This window comes from Ursus maritimus (genome assembly GCF_017311325.1).
Source record: "Ursus maritimus isolate PB19 chromosome X unlocalized genomic scaffold, ASM1731132v1 scaffold_X1, whole genome shotgun sequence".
Lineage (NCBI taxonomy): Eukaryota > Metazoa > Chordata > Mammalia > Carnivora > Ursidae > Ursus > Ursus maritimus.
Window position 1 is genome coordinate 56696810 of NW_024423319.1, and position 15713 is coordinate 56712522.

General features: G+C 37.7%; 1 protein-coding gene and 1 pseudogene across 3 annotated transcripts in view; one reads left to right on the forward strand and one right to left on the reverse strand.

Annotated features, from left to right (window-relative positions):
- The window catches only part of APOOL (apolipoprotein O like), a 111147-nt gene that overhangs the window by 80012 nt on the left and 15422 nt on the right, over positions 1-15713 (reverse strand). For 2 of the 3 annotated variants that reach the window (XM_008700617.2, XM_040630291.1), the window contains exon 2: positions 4940-5044. In XM_008700617.2, the coding sequence (XP_008698839.2) occupies positions 4940-5044 (105 nt within the window). Of the gene's footprint in view, positions 1-4939; positions 5045-5663; positions 5700-15713 lie in introns of those variants that run through there. The other variant, XM_040630299.1, reaches the window with a different exon arrangement.
- On the forward strand, positions 1863-3572 carry LOC103671974 (annotated as a pseudogene).

Genomic DNA, 15713 nt, shown 5'->3' on the forward strand with positions numbered 1-15713 from the left:
AATCTTCTAGTAAACTTATGGTTAACCTAGAAAATCCTTTTATCGTTCAGCTTTTCTTGTTAAATTTTTTTTAAAAGTTTCAGTATAGGGGCGCCTGGGTGGCGCAGCGGTTAAGCGTCTGCCTTCGGCTCAGGGCGTGATCCCGGCGTTATGGGATCGAGCCCCACATCAGGCTCCTCTGCTATGAGCCTGTTTCTTCCTCTCCCACTCCCCCTGCTTGTGTTCCCTCTCTCGCTGGCTGTCTCTATCTCTGTCAAATAAATAAATAAATAATCTTTAAAAAATTAAAAAAAAAAGTTTCAGTATATTTCTATCTTATTAAGTACCATCTAGTGAATATAATTAAATCTATTAGAAAAATTTGCATTGCCATGGGGTTATCATTTTTTTTTAAGATTTTTATTTATTTGACAGAGAGAATGAGAGAGAGAGTGAGAGAGATAGCAAGAGTGAGAGTACAAGCAGGGGGGAGCCGCAGGCAGAGGGAGAGGGAGAAGCAGGCTCCCCACTGAGCAGGGAGCCAGATTCAGGGTTTGATCCTAGGACCCTGAGATGGTGACCTCAGCCGAAGGGAGCCGCTTAACTGATTGAACCACCCAGGCATCCCGGAGTTATCATTTTTTAAGTCATGAAATTTGCAGTATTCAAATCTGTAAAATGATGCATTTGTACTGTGTGTATACAATCAGCCGTAGACATTGCATGTTTCTTTTTAAAATGTTTTCGTGATACAAGTTTGACTTACTGTTATTTGCTTGTTTTGACCGAAAAAATAGCAGAGAAGAAATATTGATTTGAGAATCATACTTACTTTGGTTCAATTTAATTTAAATGTGGTTTTATATGTTTTTTTGTGGTTTTATAGCTTACTAATATAATCATAATTTCTAAGAGAGTACAAACAAGTTGTATTTGTACAATAAGTGCCATTTAAGCCCAGGGTTTCTTTCTTTTTTTTTAATTTTTTAAAGATTATTTATTTATTTATTTGACAGAGATAGAGACAGCCAGCGAGAGAGGGAACACAAGCAGGGGGAGTGGGAGAGGAAGAAACAGGCTCATAGCAGAGGAGCCTGATGTGGGGCTCGATCCCATAACGCCGGGATCACGCCCTGAGCCGAAGGCAGACGCTTAACCGCTGCGCCACCCAGGCGCCCCTATACTGAAACTTTTAAAAAAAATTTAACAAGAAAAGCTGAACGATAAAAGGATTTTCTAGGTTAACCATAAGTTTACTAGAAGATTCCATTAACCAGAATACCTAATTCATAGTGTTTTGGTTTAGTAGAGGCTTTACTGTAAATAAGTTTAAATGGAGGCAAAACTCACTTTACAGATTAAAGTTACTCGGAAATGTTACATGCAATCCTATTTTCATTCCTTCATAAATTTAAGTTCCTTAAGGGGTGCCTGGGTGGCTCAGTCATTAAGCGTCTGCCTTCGGCTCAGGGCGCGATCCCAGGGTCCTGGGATCGAGTTCCGCATCGGGCTCCCTGCTCCACTGGGAGCCTGCTTCTTCCTGTCCCACTCCCCCTGCTTTTGTTCCCTCTCTCGCTGGCTCTCTCTCTCTCTCTGTCAAATAAATAAATAAAATCTTAAAAAAAAATTTAAGTTCCTTAAAAATTGGATCCCATCTTTGGGAATATTCCCCAGCACTTAGCTGGCAACCAATTTTGTTTGATAAGTAATTCAGTGCAATTCTATTTAAAATGTATTGTGGAACACGATAAATACCAAGGAATTCTGCATATTCCACAATTTGGTAAAGAGTACAAATTTATTTTTAAATTCAGAAATATGTAAATTCAGCTATTCAGGACAAACAGATTTTTGGGAATACCTAGATTTTGAGCTTTTCAAAGATGAGAGTGTCAAGGTAAGCTTACAATCATCATCTCCCTTAGATTAATAAAAAGGAGAAAGAAAACTGAGAAGTAGCAAGTACGTAGGAAAGTGACTATCCCAGACTGCTAATGAAAATTAATAAAACTTTACCCAGTGCTTATACAGTACTTCATACACGCACAAGAGGAATTCAGGAAACAGTTTTGTTAAATGAATACTACCTTTATGCATGTCAGTTTGGCAATGTATTGACATTTTTTATGCCTTCTGACCTACAATTCCATTTCTAGAAACTCATTTTAAGGAAACAGTTATAAATGTACAAAAAGATTTACGTACAAGGTGTTTTAACAAAGCACTGATTATAATAGCAAAATAACTGGAAATACGCTAAATTTCAAAAAAATTACGGAAATTGTACATTTGATAATGGTACATTCATACAACCAAATATTTATGCCACCATGAAGAATTCTCTTTAATGTCATCCAAACAGTCAGTGGTGGAGTCAGGATTCATATTCCGACCTACCTACATTCTCTAAGAATGCAGATAAATCTTAGGGGTGACTTCAGGCTGGAAAAGATAAAAATTACAATGGTGATCAGGGCGCTAGGGGAGGGGCTGCTGGTAGCGCAGTCTCAGTAGGCAGTATGAGCTTGCCTGGGGACAAGGTCCCCAGAAGACTGTGGGGAATCAGGTTTCTGGGTTCCTGGAGGCAGAGGAGGAAGATGAGTTCTACCAGATGACTTACGGGGATTTCACAGAGGACCTGGGAAATAATGAGTATCAAGGGCACCAGTCAGACACAGAGGATTAGGTGGACTCTGACTTTTACATGCATGAAGGGGATGAACCACCCAGTGATAAAGAAGCAGAAGAGCCAAGAAGAAAGTGCTGAGTAGTCACCAAAGCATATAAGGAGCCTCTCAAGATCTTGAGACCTCTAGCTGGTAGCTCTCAGAAGGCCTGATAAGAGAAAGCAAGAGAAAGCACTGCCACCAGTAGGAACTACAGGAAAATGGCTCTGACAGAATTCCATGTGTCTACAGCTGAGCATACATGACAGACATTCCTTTGGGTACAGGAGAGGCAGGGCCAGTCACAGCAGCGAAAGGGGTCCCACTGTGAGTGGCTACTGACCAGGAGGCGCTGCTCAGAGAGGCCAAGATCACAGAGGAGCTCAACTTAGGTTTACTAGAAACATATGAGCAGATTCAGGCTGACAAAAACAAGTAAGTGCACCAGAAGTGGAAGTGCCCTGGGCCCATAATCACCTATCATTCAGTGGCAGTACTGCTTGTTGGGGAGCCAGAGCCTGAAGAAAAGAGTGTGGATGTGGAAGGACTGGATCCTGCTCCCACAACTTTTGCACTGACTCCCCATGCCAGCACTGGACCCGTCAACCCTCCTGCTCACTGCTCCTATACCTTCATCATTTTCAGTAATAATATGACATTTGAGGAATGGTTTCCCTAAGGGCAGCCCACAAGGTCTCTGTCTGGGAGGTCTGCCCTGTGACCCACTGCCCAGCCCTATACTGGGACCCTGTCACAGACATCCGCTATGCCACTGCTCAAGGCTTCAAGAACATCCATGAGGCCTTCAAGTAGAACGTCGCTGCCCATGGACTGCCGCCCACTGCCTCAGCACTTCCCGAGCTACTCCCTGGCTCTGGGCCCCAAGTCTTGTACCAGAAAACTGTCACCAAATAAGGAGATGTTTACTTTTTAGAAACCTTTTTCATGCCCTGACTTGTGGCTCTTAATGTTCCCCATCCTCTCCCTGCTTCTCCTCTTTGTCATCTCTGAGCTTTGCCCAGGCCTTTTCTATATTTCTTTCCCCCAGTTCCTCCAGGTTTTATTTGTGCTTTTTAATCTAATAAAAGAGGAAGATCCCCTTAAAAAAAAGTACAACGGTGAACAGAATCAACAGCCACGATTAGGTATCAACAAGGTGGTATGATAGACTAGATCAATAAAATTTAAGTTAAACAGGCATAATTATACCGGTAATGGAGTCCAAAAAGTCCATATACATAAGTACAGATTGGAAAAAGACATAGCTTACCAGTAGCCCATATAAAGAGGTTTAATGAGGTTTAATTAATCTTAGAGAACTCCAAGTTCACTATGTCATGGTTAAAAGCTGATTATAAGCAAGATTGATTATAAGGACACTCAAAACAAATATAAATACAAAAATGAACGTGATCTCAGGCAGTATTAATAGAAACATATCATCTAGAACAAGAGAAGTAAGAATCTGAATCTATCCTACAGTCACCTGAAAAAAACACTAACCATTCTAAACATGTTTGGCAAAGAATGACCACTATAGTGCAGGAACTACAAGCTATGGCATATGAGGGTTAAAGCTACCAATATACTTAGCCGGGATACAAAATTACTTAAAGTATAATTGATATCTCAAGAGTTGTTTTGTGGAAGAGGGATGAGAATTTTTCTATATGGTACCAATGCCAAGAGATACAAGGCCAAAGGATAGAACTTATTATGAGACAGGTTTGTGTTTGACATAAGGAAGAACCTTAAGCTGAATGAGAGCTGCCAGAAAATGGATGGATTGCCTTAGGTTCCTTTATCCACAGTTTTATTATTATAGAAGATAAATGGCCACTTAGTGTGCCTGTTGTAGAGGGGAATACAGTACCATACAGAAGGCTGAACTAGAAAACATCTAAGGTCACTTTCAAAGCTGAGATCTTAATGAATTTCTTAAACTAAGGTTTCCAAACATCAGGTGTACTTGTATAAATTTGTCAAGAAAAAAATATTCAGAAAACTTACAAGGACTAAGATCCTGTACTACTAATTGATTATTCACTAAGAAAAATCACTAATTTTTTTCACTGGAGTTAGAATTTTAGATGTTTTATTTAAATATAAGAAATGCAGTGTTTATTTTGACACACCCTACAATTATTTCTTTCAACTTATAAAATGTGCCTAACAAATACTTCAAATACTTCTTCATTTTTGATGAAGAGAGATAACTCAAAAATAAAAACACTCATGGCTTTTGCATCATATTTATGTTACACAAAATTCACAAACTTTTGTAGGCAAATTACCTGCTCTGGTTTTACTAGCTGCTTTTTGTATTCGTCCTCTTTAGCTGCATGCACAGTTACAGATGCACATATCAGACCTGCAGGGATGGTTGTCAGCTTTCCCATCTGTGAAAGATATATCAAAAACATATTTTTAATTGAAAACAGCTCCCCATCCTCCATTTCCTGATACATTTTGGGGGTATCCAAGCAACACTATGGGTTTTATTTAAAGTATTAAAAACTCAAGCACTCCAAATTGCTGCATATATTTTTAGAGTATAATTCCTAAAATTCTCTTATCGATGTACTGTATGGTGACTAACATAATATAATAAAAAATCATTAAAAAAAATTCTCTTATCATCCTGGATAGTAAGTATTATTTTTTTATTTTAATGTTTTTTTTTATTATATTATGTTAGTCACCATACAGTACATCCCTGGTTTTTGATGTAAAGTTCGATGATTCATTAGTCGCGTATAACACCCAGTGCACCATGCAATACGTGCCCTCCTTACTGCCCATCACCAGCCTATACCATTCCCCCGCCCCCCTCCCCTCTGAAGCCCTCAGTTTGTTTCTCAGAGTCCATAGTCTCTCATGCTTCATTCCCCCTTCTGATTACCCCCTCCTTTCTTTATCCCTTTCTTCCCCTACCGATCTTCCTAGTTCTTATGTTCCATAGATGAGAGAAATCATATAATTGTCTTTCTCTGCTTGACTTATTTCACTTAGCATTACCTCCTCCAGTGCCGTCCATGTTGCTGCAAATGTTGTGTAATCGTTCTTTCTGATAGCTGAGTAATATTCCATTGTATATGGACCACAAATTCTTAATCCAGTCATCTGTTGAAGGGCATCTCGGCTCCTTCCACGATTTAGCTATTGTGGAAAATGCTGCTATGAACATTGGGGTGCATATGGCCCTTCTCTTCACTACGTCTGTATCTTTGGGGTAAATACCCAGTAGTGCAATGGCTAGATCATAGGGTAGCTCAATTTTTAACTTTTTAAGGGACCTCCACACTGTTTTCCAGAGTGGCTGTACCAACTTGCATTCCCACCAACAATGTAGGAGGGATCCCCTTTCTCCACATCCTCTCCAACAATTGTTGTTTCTTGCCTTGTCAATTTTTGCCATTCTAACTCACATAAGGTGGTATCTTAGTGTGGTTTTGATTTGAATTTCCCTGATGGCTAATGATTTTGAACATTTTTTCATGTGTCTGTTAGCCATTTGTATGTCTTCATTGGAAAAGTGTCTGTTCATATCTTCTGCCCATTTTATGATTTGTTTATTTGTTTCTCGCATATTGAGTTTGAGAAGTTCTTTGTAGATCTTGGATACCAGTCTTTTATCTGTAGCGTCATTTGCAAATATCTTCTCCCATTCCATGGGCTGCCTCTTAGTTTTTTTGACTGTTTCCTTGGCTGTGCAGAAGCCTTTTATCTTGATGAAGTCCCACAAGTTCATTTTATCTTTTGTTTCTCTTGCCTTTGGAGATATGTCATGAAAAAGGTTGCTTTGGCTGATGTCGTAGAGGTTGCTGCCTATGTTCTCCTCTAGGATTTTGATGGATTCCTGTCTCACATCGAGGTCTTTCATCCATTTGAAGTTTATCTTTGTGTATGTATTATTTTTATTAGTTAACTGTCTACTTCATATGGAATATACCAATAAAATAATTACCAAGAAGAAGTGAATACAAACTTTGAGGGATGCAGTAGGATAAATCACAGTATTCACTTAGTACACAAATACATGTCAGACCACGGTCTCAGTACTTAGGATATATCAGTAAACGAAACAAAGATTCTTGCTCTTATGGAAATGACATTCTAGTGGAGCACAGACAGACCAGAAACACAGTAAATAAATTACATATCACAAATTGATGAATGCTATGGAGACAGTAAAAGATAAGGGTGATCTGGAGGACTGGATGATTCAAGTTGTATCCTCAAATATAATTTATATTTATATTATTTATAAAAATCATTTCCTTCCATTACAAATCCTTTGTTCTTAACCTTCCAAAACATTCATTTTTACCTATCTCATGCTTAATCTAAAGCCAAAGTGAACTTTGTTTTTGATATAACTTGATTTGAATTAAGAATGCAGGAAAGGGGCACCAGCGTGGCAGAGTCCACTAAGCTATGAGTCTTGGTTTTGGCTCAGGTCATTATCTTAGGGTTGTGAGATCAAGCCCTGCATCCGGCTCTGCACTGAGCATGGAGTCAGCTTGAGATTCTCTCTCCTTCTCCCTCTGCCCCTTCTGCTCTTTCTCTCTCCCGATTTCTAAAATAAGTATTTAAACAAACAAACAAAAAATAATAATGCAGGAAAATCCCTGGCTCTAAGAACAAAGTGCTCCAGTGTCACTCCGGTATCAAAATATTCCCCCAAAGAGTATCCATTCAAGGCCAAATGCAAAGCTTGCCAGGGAACAAATATTTTAAGAGCTTAATTCTTTACATAGGAAAGGAGGCTTGCTGAAATCCACAAAAGACAACCAGAGGAAAGATGTCTGTTTGGCTTAAACACAAGTGAAATTATACAAGAACTGGAAGAAATACTAGTCAAAGGACTCTAAATGTTTTCTGGTAACAGTGATAGTGCCTATACTTCATTTCTGCCATTTTTCAATATTTTCTGAGCAGAATAAGGGAAGCTAGAGACACTAGGTAGGCTATTTCGTGTTTAAGCCAGTCAGGACTGATTTAGACGGAGACTTCAGACAGGGTAAAATGAAGACTCAATACTGATAAAAATTTTGTTCACTGTTATTTTCCCTTCAAGCCTACCCCTGGTACATACATCAGCATCACAGAATAATTTATCCAGGCCTGCCTTCCCAAAAGACATCACATTTGATTTCCTTATACTTGTCATTCACTACTGAAATAAGATTTCCACACCATACCTATGTCATTTCTCAATAAAAAAATATTAAAGCTGGGGGAGAACCCAGAAATGGACCCTCGGCTCTTTGGGCAACTAATCTTTGATAAAGCAGGAAAAAATATCCAGTGGAAAAAAGACAGTCTCTTCAATAAATGGTGCTGGGAAAATTGGACAGCTACATGCAAAAGAATGAAACTTGACCACTCTCTCACACCATACACAAAGATGCACTCTAAATGGATGAAAGACCTCGAAGTGAGACAGGAAACCATCAAAATCCTAGAGGAGAGCAGCAACCTCTCTGACATAGGCCACAGCAACCTTTTCCATGACACATCTCCAAAGGCAAGAGAAACAAAAGATAAAATGAACTTGTGGGACTTCATCATGATAAAAAGCTTCTGCACAGCCAAGGAAACAGTCAAAAAAACTGAGAGACAGCCCACGGAATGGGAGAAGATATTTGCAAATGACGCTACAGCTAAAAGACTGGTATCCAAGATCTACAAAGAACTTCTCAAATTCAATACACAAGAAACAAATAAAACAAATCATAAAATGGGCAGAAGATATGAACAGACACTTTTCCAATGAAGACATACAAATGGCTAACAGACACATGAAAAAATGTTCAAAATCATTAGCCATCAGGGAAATTCAAATCAAAACCACACTAAGATACCACCTTATGTGAGTTAGAATGGCAAAAATTGACAAGGCAAGAAACAACAATTGTTGGAGAGGATGTGGAGAAAGGGGATCCCTCCTACATTGTTGGTGGGAATGCAAGTTGGTACAGCCACTCTGGAAAACAGGGTGAAGGTCCCTTAAAAAGTTAAAAATTGAGCTCCCCTATGATCCAGCCATTGCACTACTGGGTATTTACCCCAAAGATACAGATGTAGTGAAGAGAAGGGCCGTATACACCCCAATGTTCATAGCAGCATTGTCCACAATAGCTAAATCGTGGAAGGAACCGAGATGCCCTTCAACAGACGAATGGATTAAGAAGATGTGATCCATATATACAATGGAATATTACTCAGCCATCAAAAAAGAACAATTTCTCAACATTTGCAGCAACATGGACGGCACTGGAGGAGATAATGCTAAGTGAAATAAGTCAAGCAGAGAAAGACAATTATATGGTTTCACTCATTTATGGAACATAAGAAGTAAGAAGATCGGTAGGAGAAGAAAGGGAAGAAGAAAGGGGGGGTAAACAGAAGGAGAAATGAACCGTAAGAGACTATGGACTCTGGAAAACAAACTGAGGGCTTCGGCTGGGGAGGGGGGATGGGATAGGCTGGTGATGGGTATTAAGGAGGGTACGTATTGCATGGTGCACTGGGTGTTATACACAAGTAATGAATCATGGAACTTTACATCAAAAACTAGGGATGTACTGTATGGTGATTAACATAATATAATGAAAAAATATTATTTAAAAAAAAGATTTTTTTTTTAATTTAAAGAGAGTATAGTTAAGATGGTGGAAGAGTAGGAGGACCCAGAGCTTGTCTCGTCCCTCGAACACAGCTACGTAGTTATCAAATTATTCTGAACAGGCAAAAAGTCATTTAGAGGTCTGAGAGAACAAAAACTGCAAATCTACCAATCTACCAGTTGAAAAACGACCACCTTTTGGAAGGTAAGAGGTGGGGAAGCTCACTTGGGGGAGACATACCTGTGGATGCAGTGGTGGGGAGGAAGACTGGAGCCTACCACAAAGTATTAGAAGCAGCTGAGGGCAAAATCTGAACTTTTAAATTTGCTACTGTGGGGGACGGGACATTCCTGGATTAAGGGTGCTCAGGTGGCAGAGAGTGGCAGAATCCCAGGAGTAACAGGTGGTCTGAGGTTCTCCTGGGTTGCAGGAAGATTGGGTGGCACCAAGGTGCTGAGCTGTTCCCATGCATAGCAGCCAGCAAGCCGGCAGAAAACAGCGGGTCTTGGTACCAGGTTTCTGCTATAAACTGCAAACTGCCAGGTGGTCACGGGACTGCTTTTCTGGGACAGGCTGGCAAGGGTGGCAAGACCCTTCTCTGGAGGAACAGTGTGGGTCCACGGCACCAACATCTGTGAAATTCGGAGTTTTGAACTTGGTCACACACCTGAGATAAAAAGGCTTGGACATGGGCAGGGTGAACGCATGGTTCAGATGGAAACTGGAGAAACAAAATAGGCGATTGACTGCTTTTCTGAGAGGGCTCACTGAAGAGTAGGGAGGGCGAACTTTCAGCTCCAAGGCTAGAGTAGGGTGCAGCCATTTTCATCCCGCCCATCAGTGCTGAAAGGCTTCAGGGAGCAAAAGAGTGCCACCTACTAGAGGCCAGGGCCTCATACACCAAGCCCCATGCCCCTGCACCCTGGAGAAGCATTTCCACTGAAACAAGCCTGCCTGAATATCAGTGCAGCAGGCCTCTTCCCCAGAAGACCAGCACAACTAGTTCGTACCACGTGTATTGATCATAGAGTGCTGCAAAGCTTGGGCTCTAGAGGGAATAGGATTGAGCTTCCATTTTACTTTTATTATCTTTTATTTTCTTATAGTTTCCAATTCCTTTTAAATTATTATTATTTTTTTTAATTTATATATATGTATGCTTTTCATATCTCTCTATATAGAGAGATATTATTTTTGGTCTACTTTTATTTATTTGTTAATTTATTCTTATTTTGGAGTGTAGATTCTTTAAACAAACAGACCAAAACACACCCAGAATCTACTTTTTTTTTTGGTTTTCTTATTTCGTGTTTTTGTTTTTCCTCTTTTTTCTTTTCTTTTTTTTTCCTTTGTTTTTGTTGTTTCTGTTTTTTGTTTGGGGTTCCTTTTTTTTTTCTTTCTTCTTTTCTTTTCTAGACAAAATGATGAGATGGAGGAATTCACTCCAAAAGAACATAAGGTAGAACTCACAGCCAGGAATTTATTCAATACAGACACAAATAAGATGTCTGAACTAGAACTTAAAACAATTATAAGGATACTAGCTGGCCTTTAAAAAAGCATAGAAGACACTAGAGAATCCCTTATTACAGAGATAAAAGAACTAAAATCTACTCAGGTTGAAAATTAAAATGCTATAACCGAGATGTAAACACAAATAGAGGCCACAAATACAAAGCAGAAGAGCAAATCAGTGATATAGAAGGTAAAATTATAGAAAATAATGAAGCCAAAAAGAAGAGTGAAAGAAAGATAATGGACCATGAAGGTGTACTTAGGGAACTCAGGGACTCAGTAAAACATAGTAACATTCATATCATAGGAGTTCCAGAAGATTAAGAGAGAGAAAAAGGAATAGGTTAATTCAAACAAATTAAGTTTGAAAACTTCCCTACTCTGGGGAAGTACACAGATATCAAAAACCAAGAAGCACAGAGAACTCCCATTAAATTAAACAAATGCCAGCCATTGCCAAAGCATATCATAGTCAAATTCAGAAACAACACAGCAAGGGAAGAATTCTGAAAGCAGCAAGGGGTAAAAAAAGGTCCTTAACCTACAAGGAAAGACAGATCAGGTTCACAGCAGATCTATCCACAGAGACTTGGCAGGCCACAGAGCAGTGGAAGAAAATACTCATCGTGTTGAATGGGAAAAACATGCAGCAAAGAATTCTTTAACAAACAAGGCTGTCAGTCAAAGTAGAAGGAGAGATAAAGAGTTTTCCAGATGAACAGAAACTAAAGGAGTTTGTGACCACTAAACCAGCCCTGCAAGAAATTTTAAGGGGGATTCTTTGAGTGGAGAAAAAAAGACCAAAAGTAAAAAGGAATAAAAAGGACCAGAGAACATCACCAAAACACCAACTCTACAGGTAAACAAAATAGGACTAAATTTATATCTATCAATAATCACTCTCAACGTAAATGGACTAACTGCGCCAATCAAAGACACAGGGTATTAGATCATTGGAACAGAACAGAGAGCCCAGAAATAAACCCACACTTTTTTTTCCAGTTAAACTATGACAAAGGAGGCAAGAATATACAACGGAAAAAAGATTCTCTTCAACAAATAATGCTGGGAAAACGGGACAGCTACACGTGAACCAATGAAAATGGACCACTTTCTTACACCATACATAAAAATAAAATGGATTAAAGATCTAAATGTGAACTGGAGATGTACTGTATGGTGACTAATATAACAAAATAAAAATTATAAAAAAAATAAAGCAATTGTCTATAAAAAAGTTTTATTATAAATACTTGTGAATTCATTGATTATATAAAGAAATTCCTTTCAATTATTGGCTGAGTTACTTTCATTACTTTTTTTGTGATGTCTTCATGAAGTAAATAATTAATAAACTCTTCCTTATATTATTATGTAAAAAAAATCTAAATGTGAGACCAGAAACCATAAAATTCCTAGAAGAAAACATAAGCAGTAATTTCTTTGACATCAGCCATAGAAATATTTTCTCTAGATGTTTCCTCAGGCAAGGGAATCGAAAGCAAATTTAAACTTACTGTGACTATAGCAAAATAAATAGCTTTTGCAAGGTGAATAAAACTATCAACAAACCAAAAGGCAACCTATTGAATGGGAGAAATGTTTTGCAAAGGATAAATATGCCATTTTACTTTTTTATTAAAATTATTTTATTTTAATTCCAGCATAGTTAACAGTGTTGTATTAGTTTCAGGTGTACAGTATAGTGATTCAACAATTTCATATATTTCTCAGTGTTCATCAAGATAAGTGTACTCTTAATCTCCTTCACCTATTTCACTCATCCCCATACCCACCTACCCTCTGGTAACCCTCTGTTTGTTCTCTATAGTTAAAAGCCTGTTTTTTTGGTTTGTCTCTTTTTTTTTTTAATAAAAATGCCATTTTAAATGGTGTATAGCATCTTTTCATGGAAATTAAATACTGAGGAACATTAAGAGAAAGTAGCACATCTGCAAAAGTGAAGAGATACGAAGATGAATGTACTTATAAAATAATATTAGTGCTCTAATTCATTAGTAACAGGAAAGGAGTACATAGTATTTTTGAATGCCTACTATGCATCACAAAGTATTTTGTTAATGGTGCAGAAAGCACACTAATATTTTCAATGTAAAAGGATACAAATATCAGCAGTGACCTTTGAAGGCAGATAAACACTTAGAAAAAGGCTGCTTTGGGTTTATTGAGCATGTTACATTGCCCACAAAGCTAAGAAATTATATATATACACTTTATTTCATGTTTATGGTACAAAAGTAAATGACACCAGAAACCTTTTTAATATAGCATTAATTCTAAGGTTATTTCTGTGTTCAATACCCATTCAGGTTCACTATGTTTGCATTTACATATTGCATATTGTTATTCATTAAGAGTAACAGTTACAGCATACAGCATATTACAACTGGCAAAGTTTAAAAGACAGTTTTAGATGGATGGGAAGTACCTAGTATATGGGAATTATAATCTACATCAGAATTAAAGCTCTAGCACTTATAAGGCCTATCTTAAGTTACCAGAACAGATAACTGCCCAGCTCAGTGTGGTTTGGATAGATATGGTTTTTACTATATTATTAAATTATAGAATATTAATGTTAAAGCATTAATAAAGCACTGACTGCTTTAATCATGATGTATGAAAGAACAAAACTATTTTGGAATTTCTAAACATGCAATCATTATGATATAATTATTACTGAAAAACACCTGAAAGTGTCAAAAGTACCTTAGATAAATAAATATTAAAGAAATAGAAATTTTAAAATAAAAACACATATAGGGAATATAAGAGTTACACAAATTTACAGTTTAAAAAATCCCCCAGAAATGGCACAACAGACTAGCATAATTCAACTTTAGTCAGTATGGTCATCAGGATCAGACAAATACTAACGGTTGTCAAAATCAGTAATTGAACTTAAAAGAAAACACCGAATGGCTCCCTTCTATATACACATATATAGCACACATGTGTGTGCTATAGGAGAGAAATCAGTCTATTATCTACCTTGTGGGGACATGAGAAAGGAATATTAAGTGGCTTAATCAGTCAAGCATTCGCCTTCAGCCCAGGTCATGATCCCAGGGTCCTGGGATGGAGCCGCAAGTCATACTTCCTGCCCAGTGGGGAGCCTGCTTCTCCCTCTCCCTCAGCCCCTACCCGCCACCCCCCACCTCATGCTCTCTCTCAAATTAATACATAAATAAAATCTTTAAAAAAATAAATAAATGAAAATGTAGGCTCCTTGTCAGTAGTCTTATGCCTCTTTGTACCCCAAGGGCTTTGTAGGACTAAGGACCTCAAAACTAAGTAAATTCACAGGTTTAAATAAGGCAGTATACATAGGTAGTCTAGCAAGTTCTTTTATGTTTTATGAATGCCTGTGTGCCAAACATTTATGGAGGTAAATGATAACTAAAGGTCCTAAAGCTGATCTGAAATTGTAAGACTGGTTCAGTGGTGTTAACTTTTTAGAGAATCTAATAAGAATTATGAACTATGGTTCCCCCAAATGTAGTTATTCTCAAAATTTTAAGTATGCTTGTAGTCCTCTCCACACTCTCTAAAGCACTTAAAGACCGAATTAATCCAGTCCCACCACAAATAAAATTTATCGTGAGTACCTTTTATCCTGACACACAAATACTTTAGAGGATATTTCTCTTATAAAAATTCTCACAGCAATGTTTTAAGAATCATATATAATACATATATAACATATAATTTATAATAGATGAAATTTTATAAACTCTGTTATGTTAAATAAATGGAAGGTAGTATTCTTATGACACATTTTTGACTAAATTTCAACCTTCTCAAGATTATATTTGAGTGGACAACAGAACAAGCCTGATTCTTTCTTACTGGAAACAGCATTCTACTTTGCATGTGCCATGACAAAATTTCTCGGTCAAATTTAATGTGATTATTACTATACTATACCAAATAAATGTTTTAAAATATGCTTTCTTTCTAAATTGATACATTTTTAGCTAGAATGGTCAATAATACCTTGATTAAGGACTCCTTTACAGAAAAATATTCCTGTATACTATACTGCTTAAATATGTATTTTTAAAAAGCCTCATTTTGTAAAGGTCAAAAGTTCAAGAAATGGAGGTAGTTGGAAATATACGAAATGGAGTGTCCCTTTCAGTGTGGGGCTGGTATCTTTTAGGAGCTGTTCACAAGAAAAATATCAACACTACATGGCTGTTTATGACCCTAGATCACAAGACCTGGGTGGGGAAGAGAGGGAAGTTATAGTTTACCATCTTCGGTAAAGGAAAAAGTAGATTACCCACCTCCAATTGTTCCCATTTTTTGTTCTTTCTTCTCTTCGTCTCTTTCCTCCACCCTTTTACTTTTTTCAGCAACTGTATGTTCCAACTGATTTTAAAGTTTTACTTTACCTTCCTATTTTTTTCTTCTTTCTCCCTTTCCTTCCTTTGGTAGACCTGAAGGGCTAATAGCTTGTATCATCACCAGGGGAGGGAGGACTGGGACTGACTATATCAGTACTATTCTTTCTGGGTGGTTTTTGTTATCTATGGACCTAACGTACAAATACTCCTGAGGTAAACACAGGGACATAACTATATAACTAATGAAGTTTAGCCTCTTCTGAAGTATCAGGTAGGAGATGGAAGGAACACAAATTGGCTTGAAAAATCAAGCACTGCTCCTGAATAAACTAACGATTACTGAATTCAACATAAAACGGCAATAGAAAGACTGGCTTCAAAATACAAGGCTGTGTCTCAGGCATATCAAGAGTTTCAATCTCACAATGCAAAATGATCTTAAAGGTCCTCTGGTCCAACCACTTCTCTCATTTTGAATTCCTCCAGTTTACATATGACCTCCTTCAGTAATGAGAAACTCCACTGATAGATCATTTCATCTTCTTACAGTT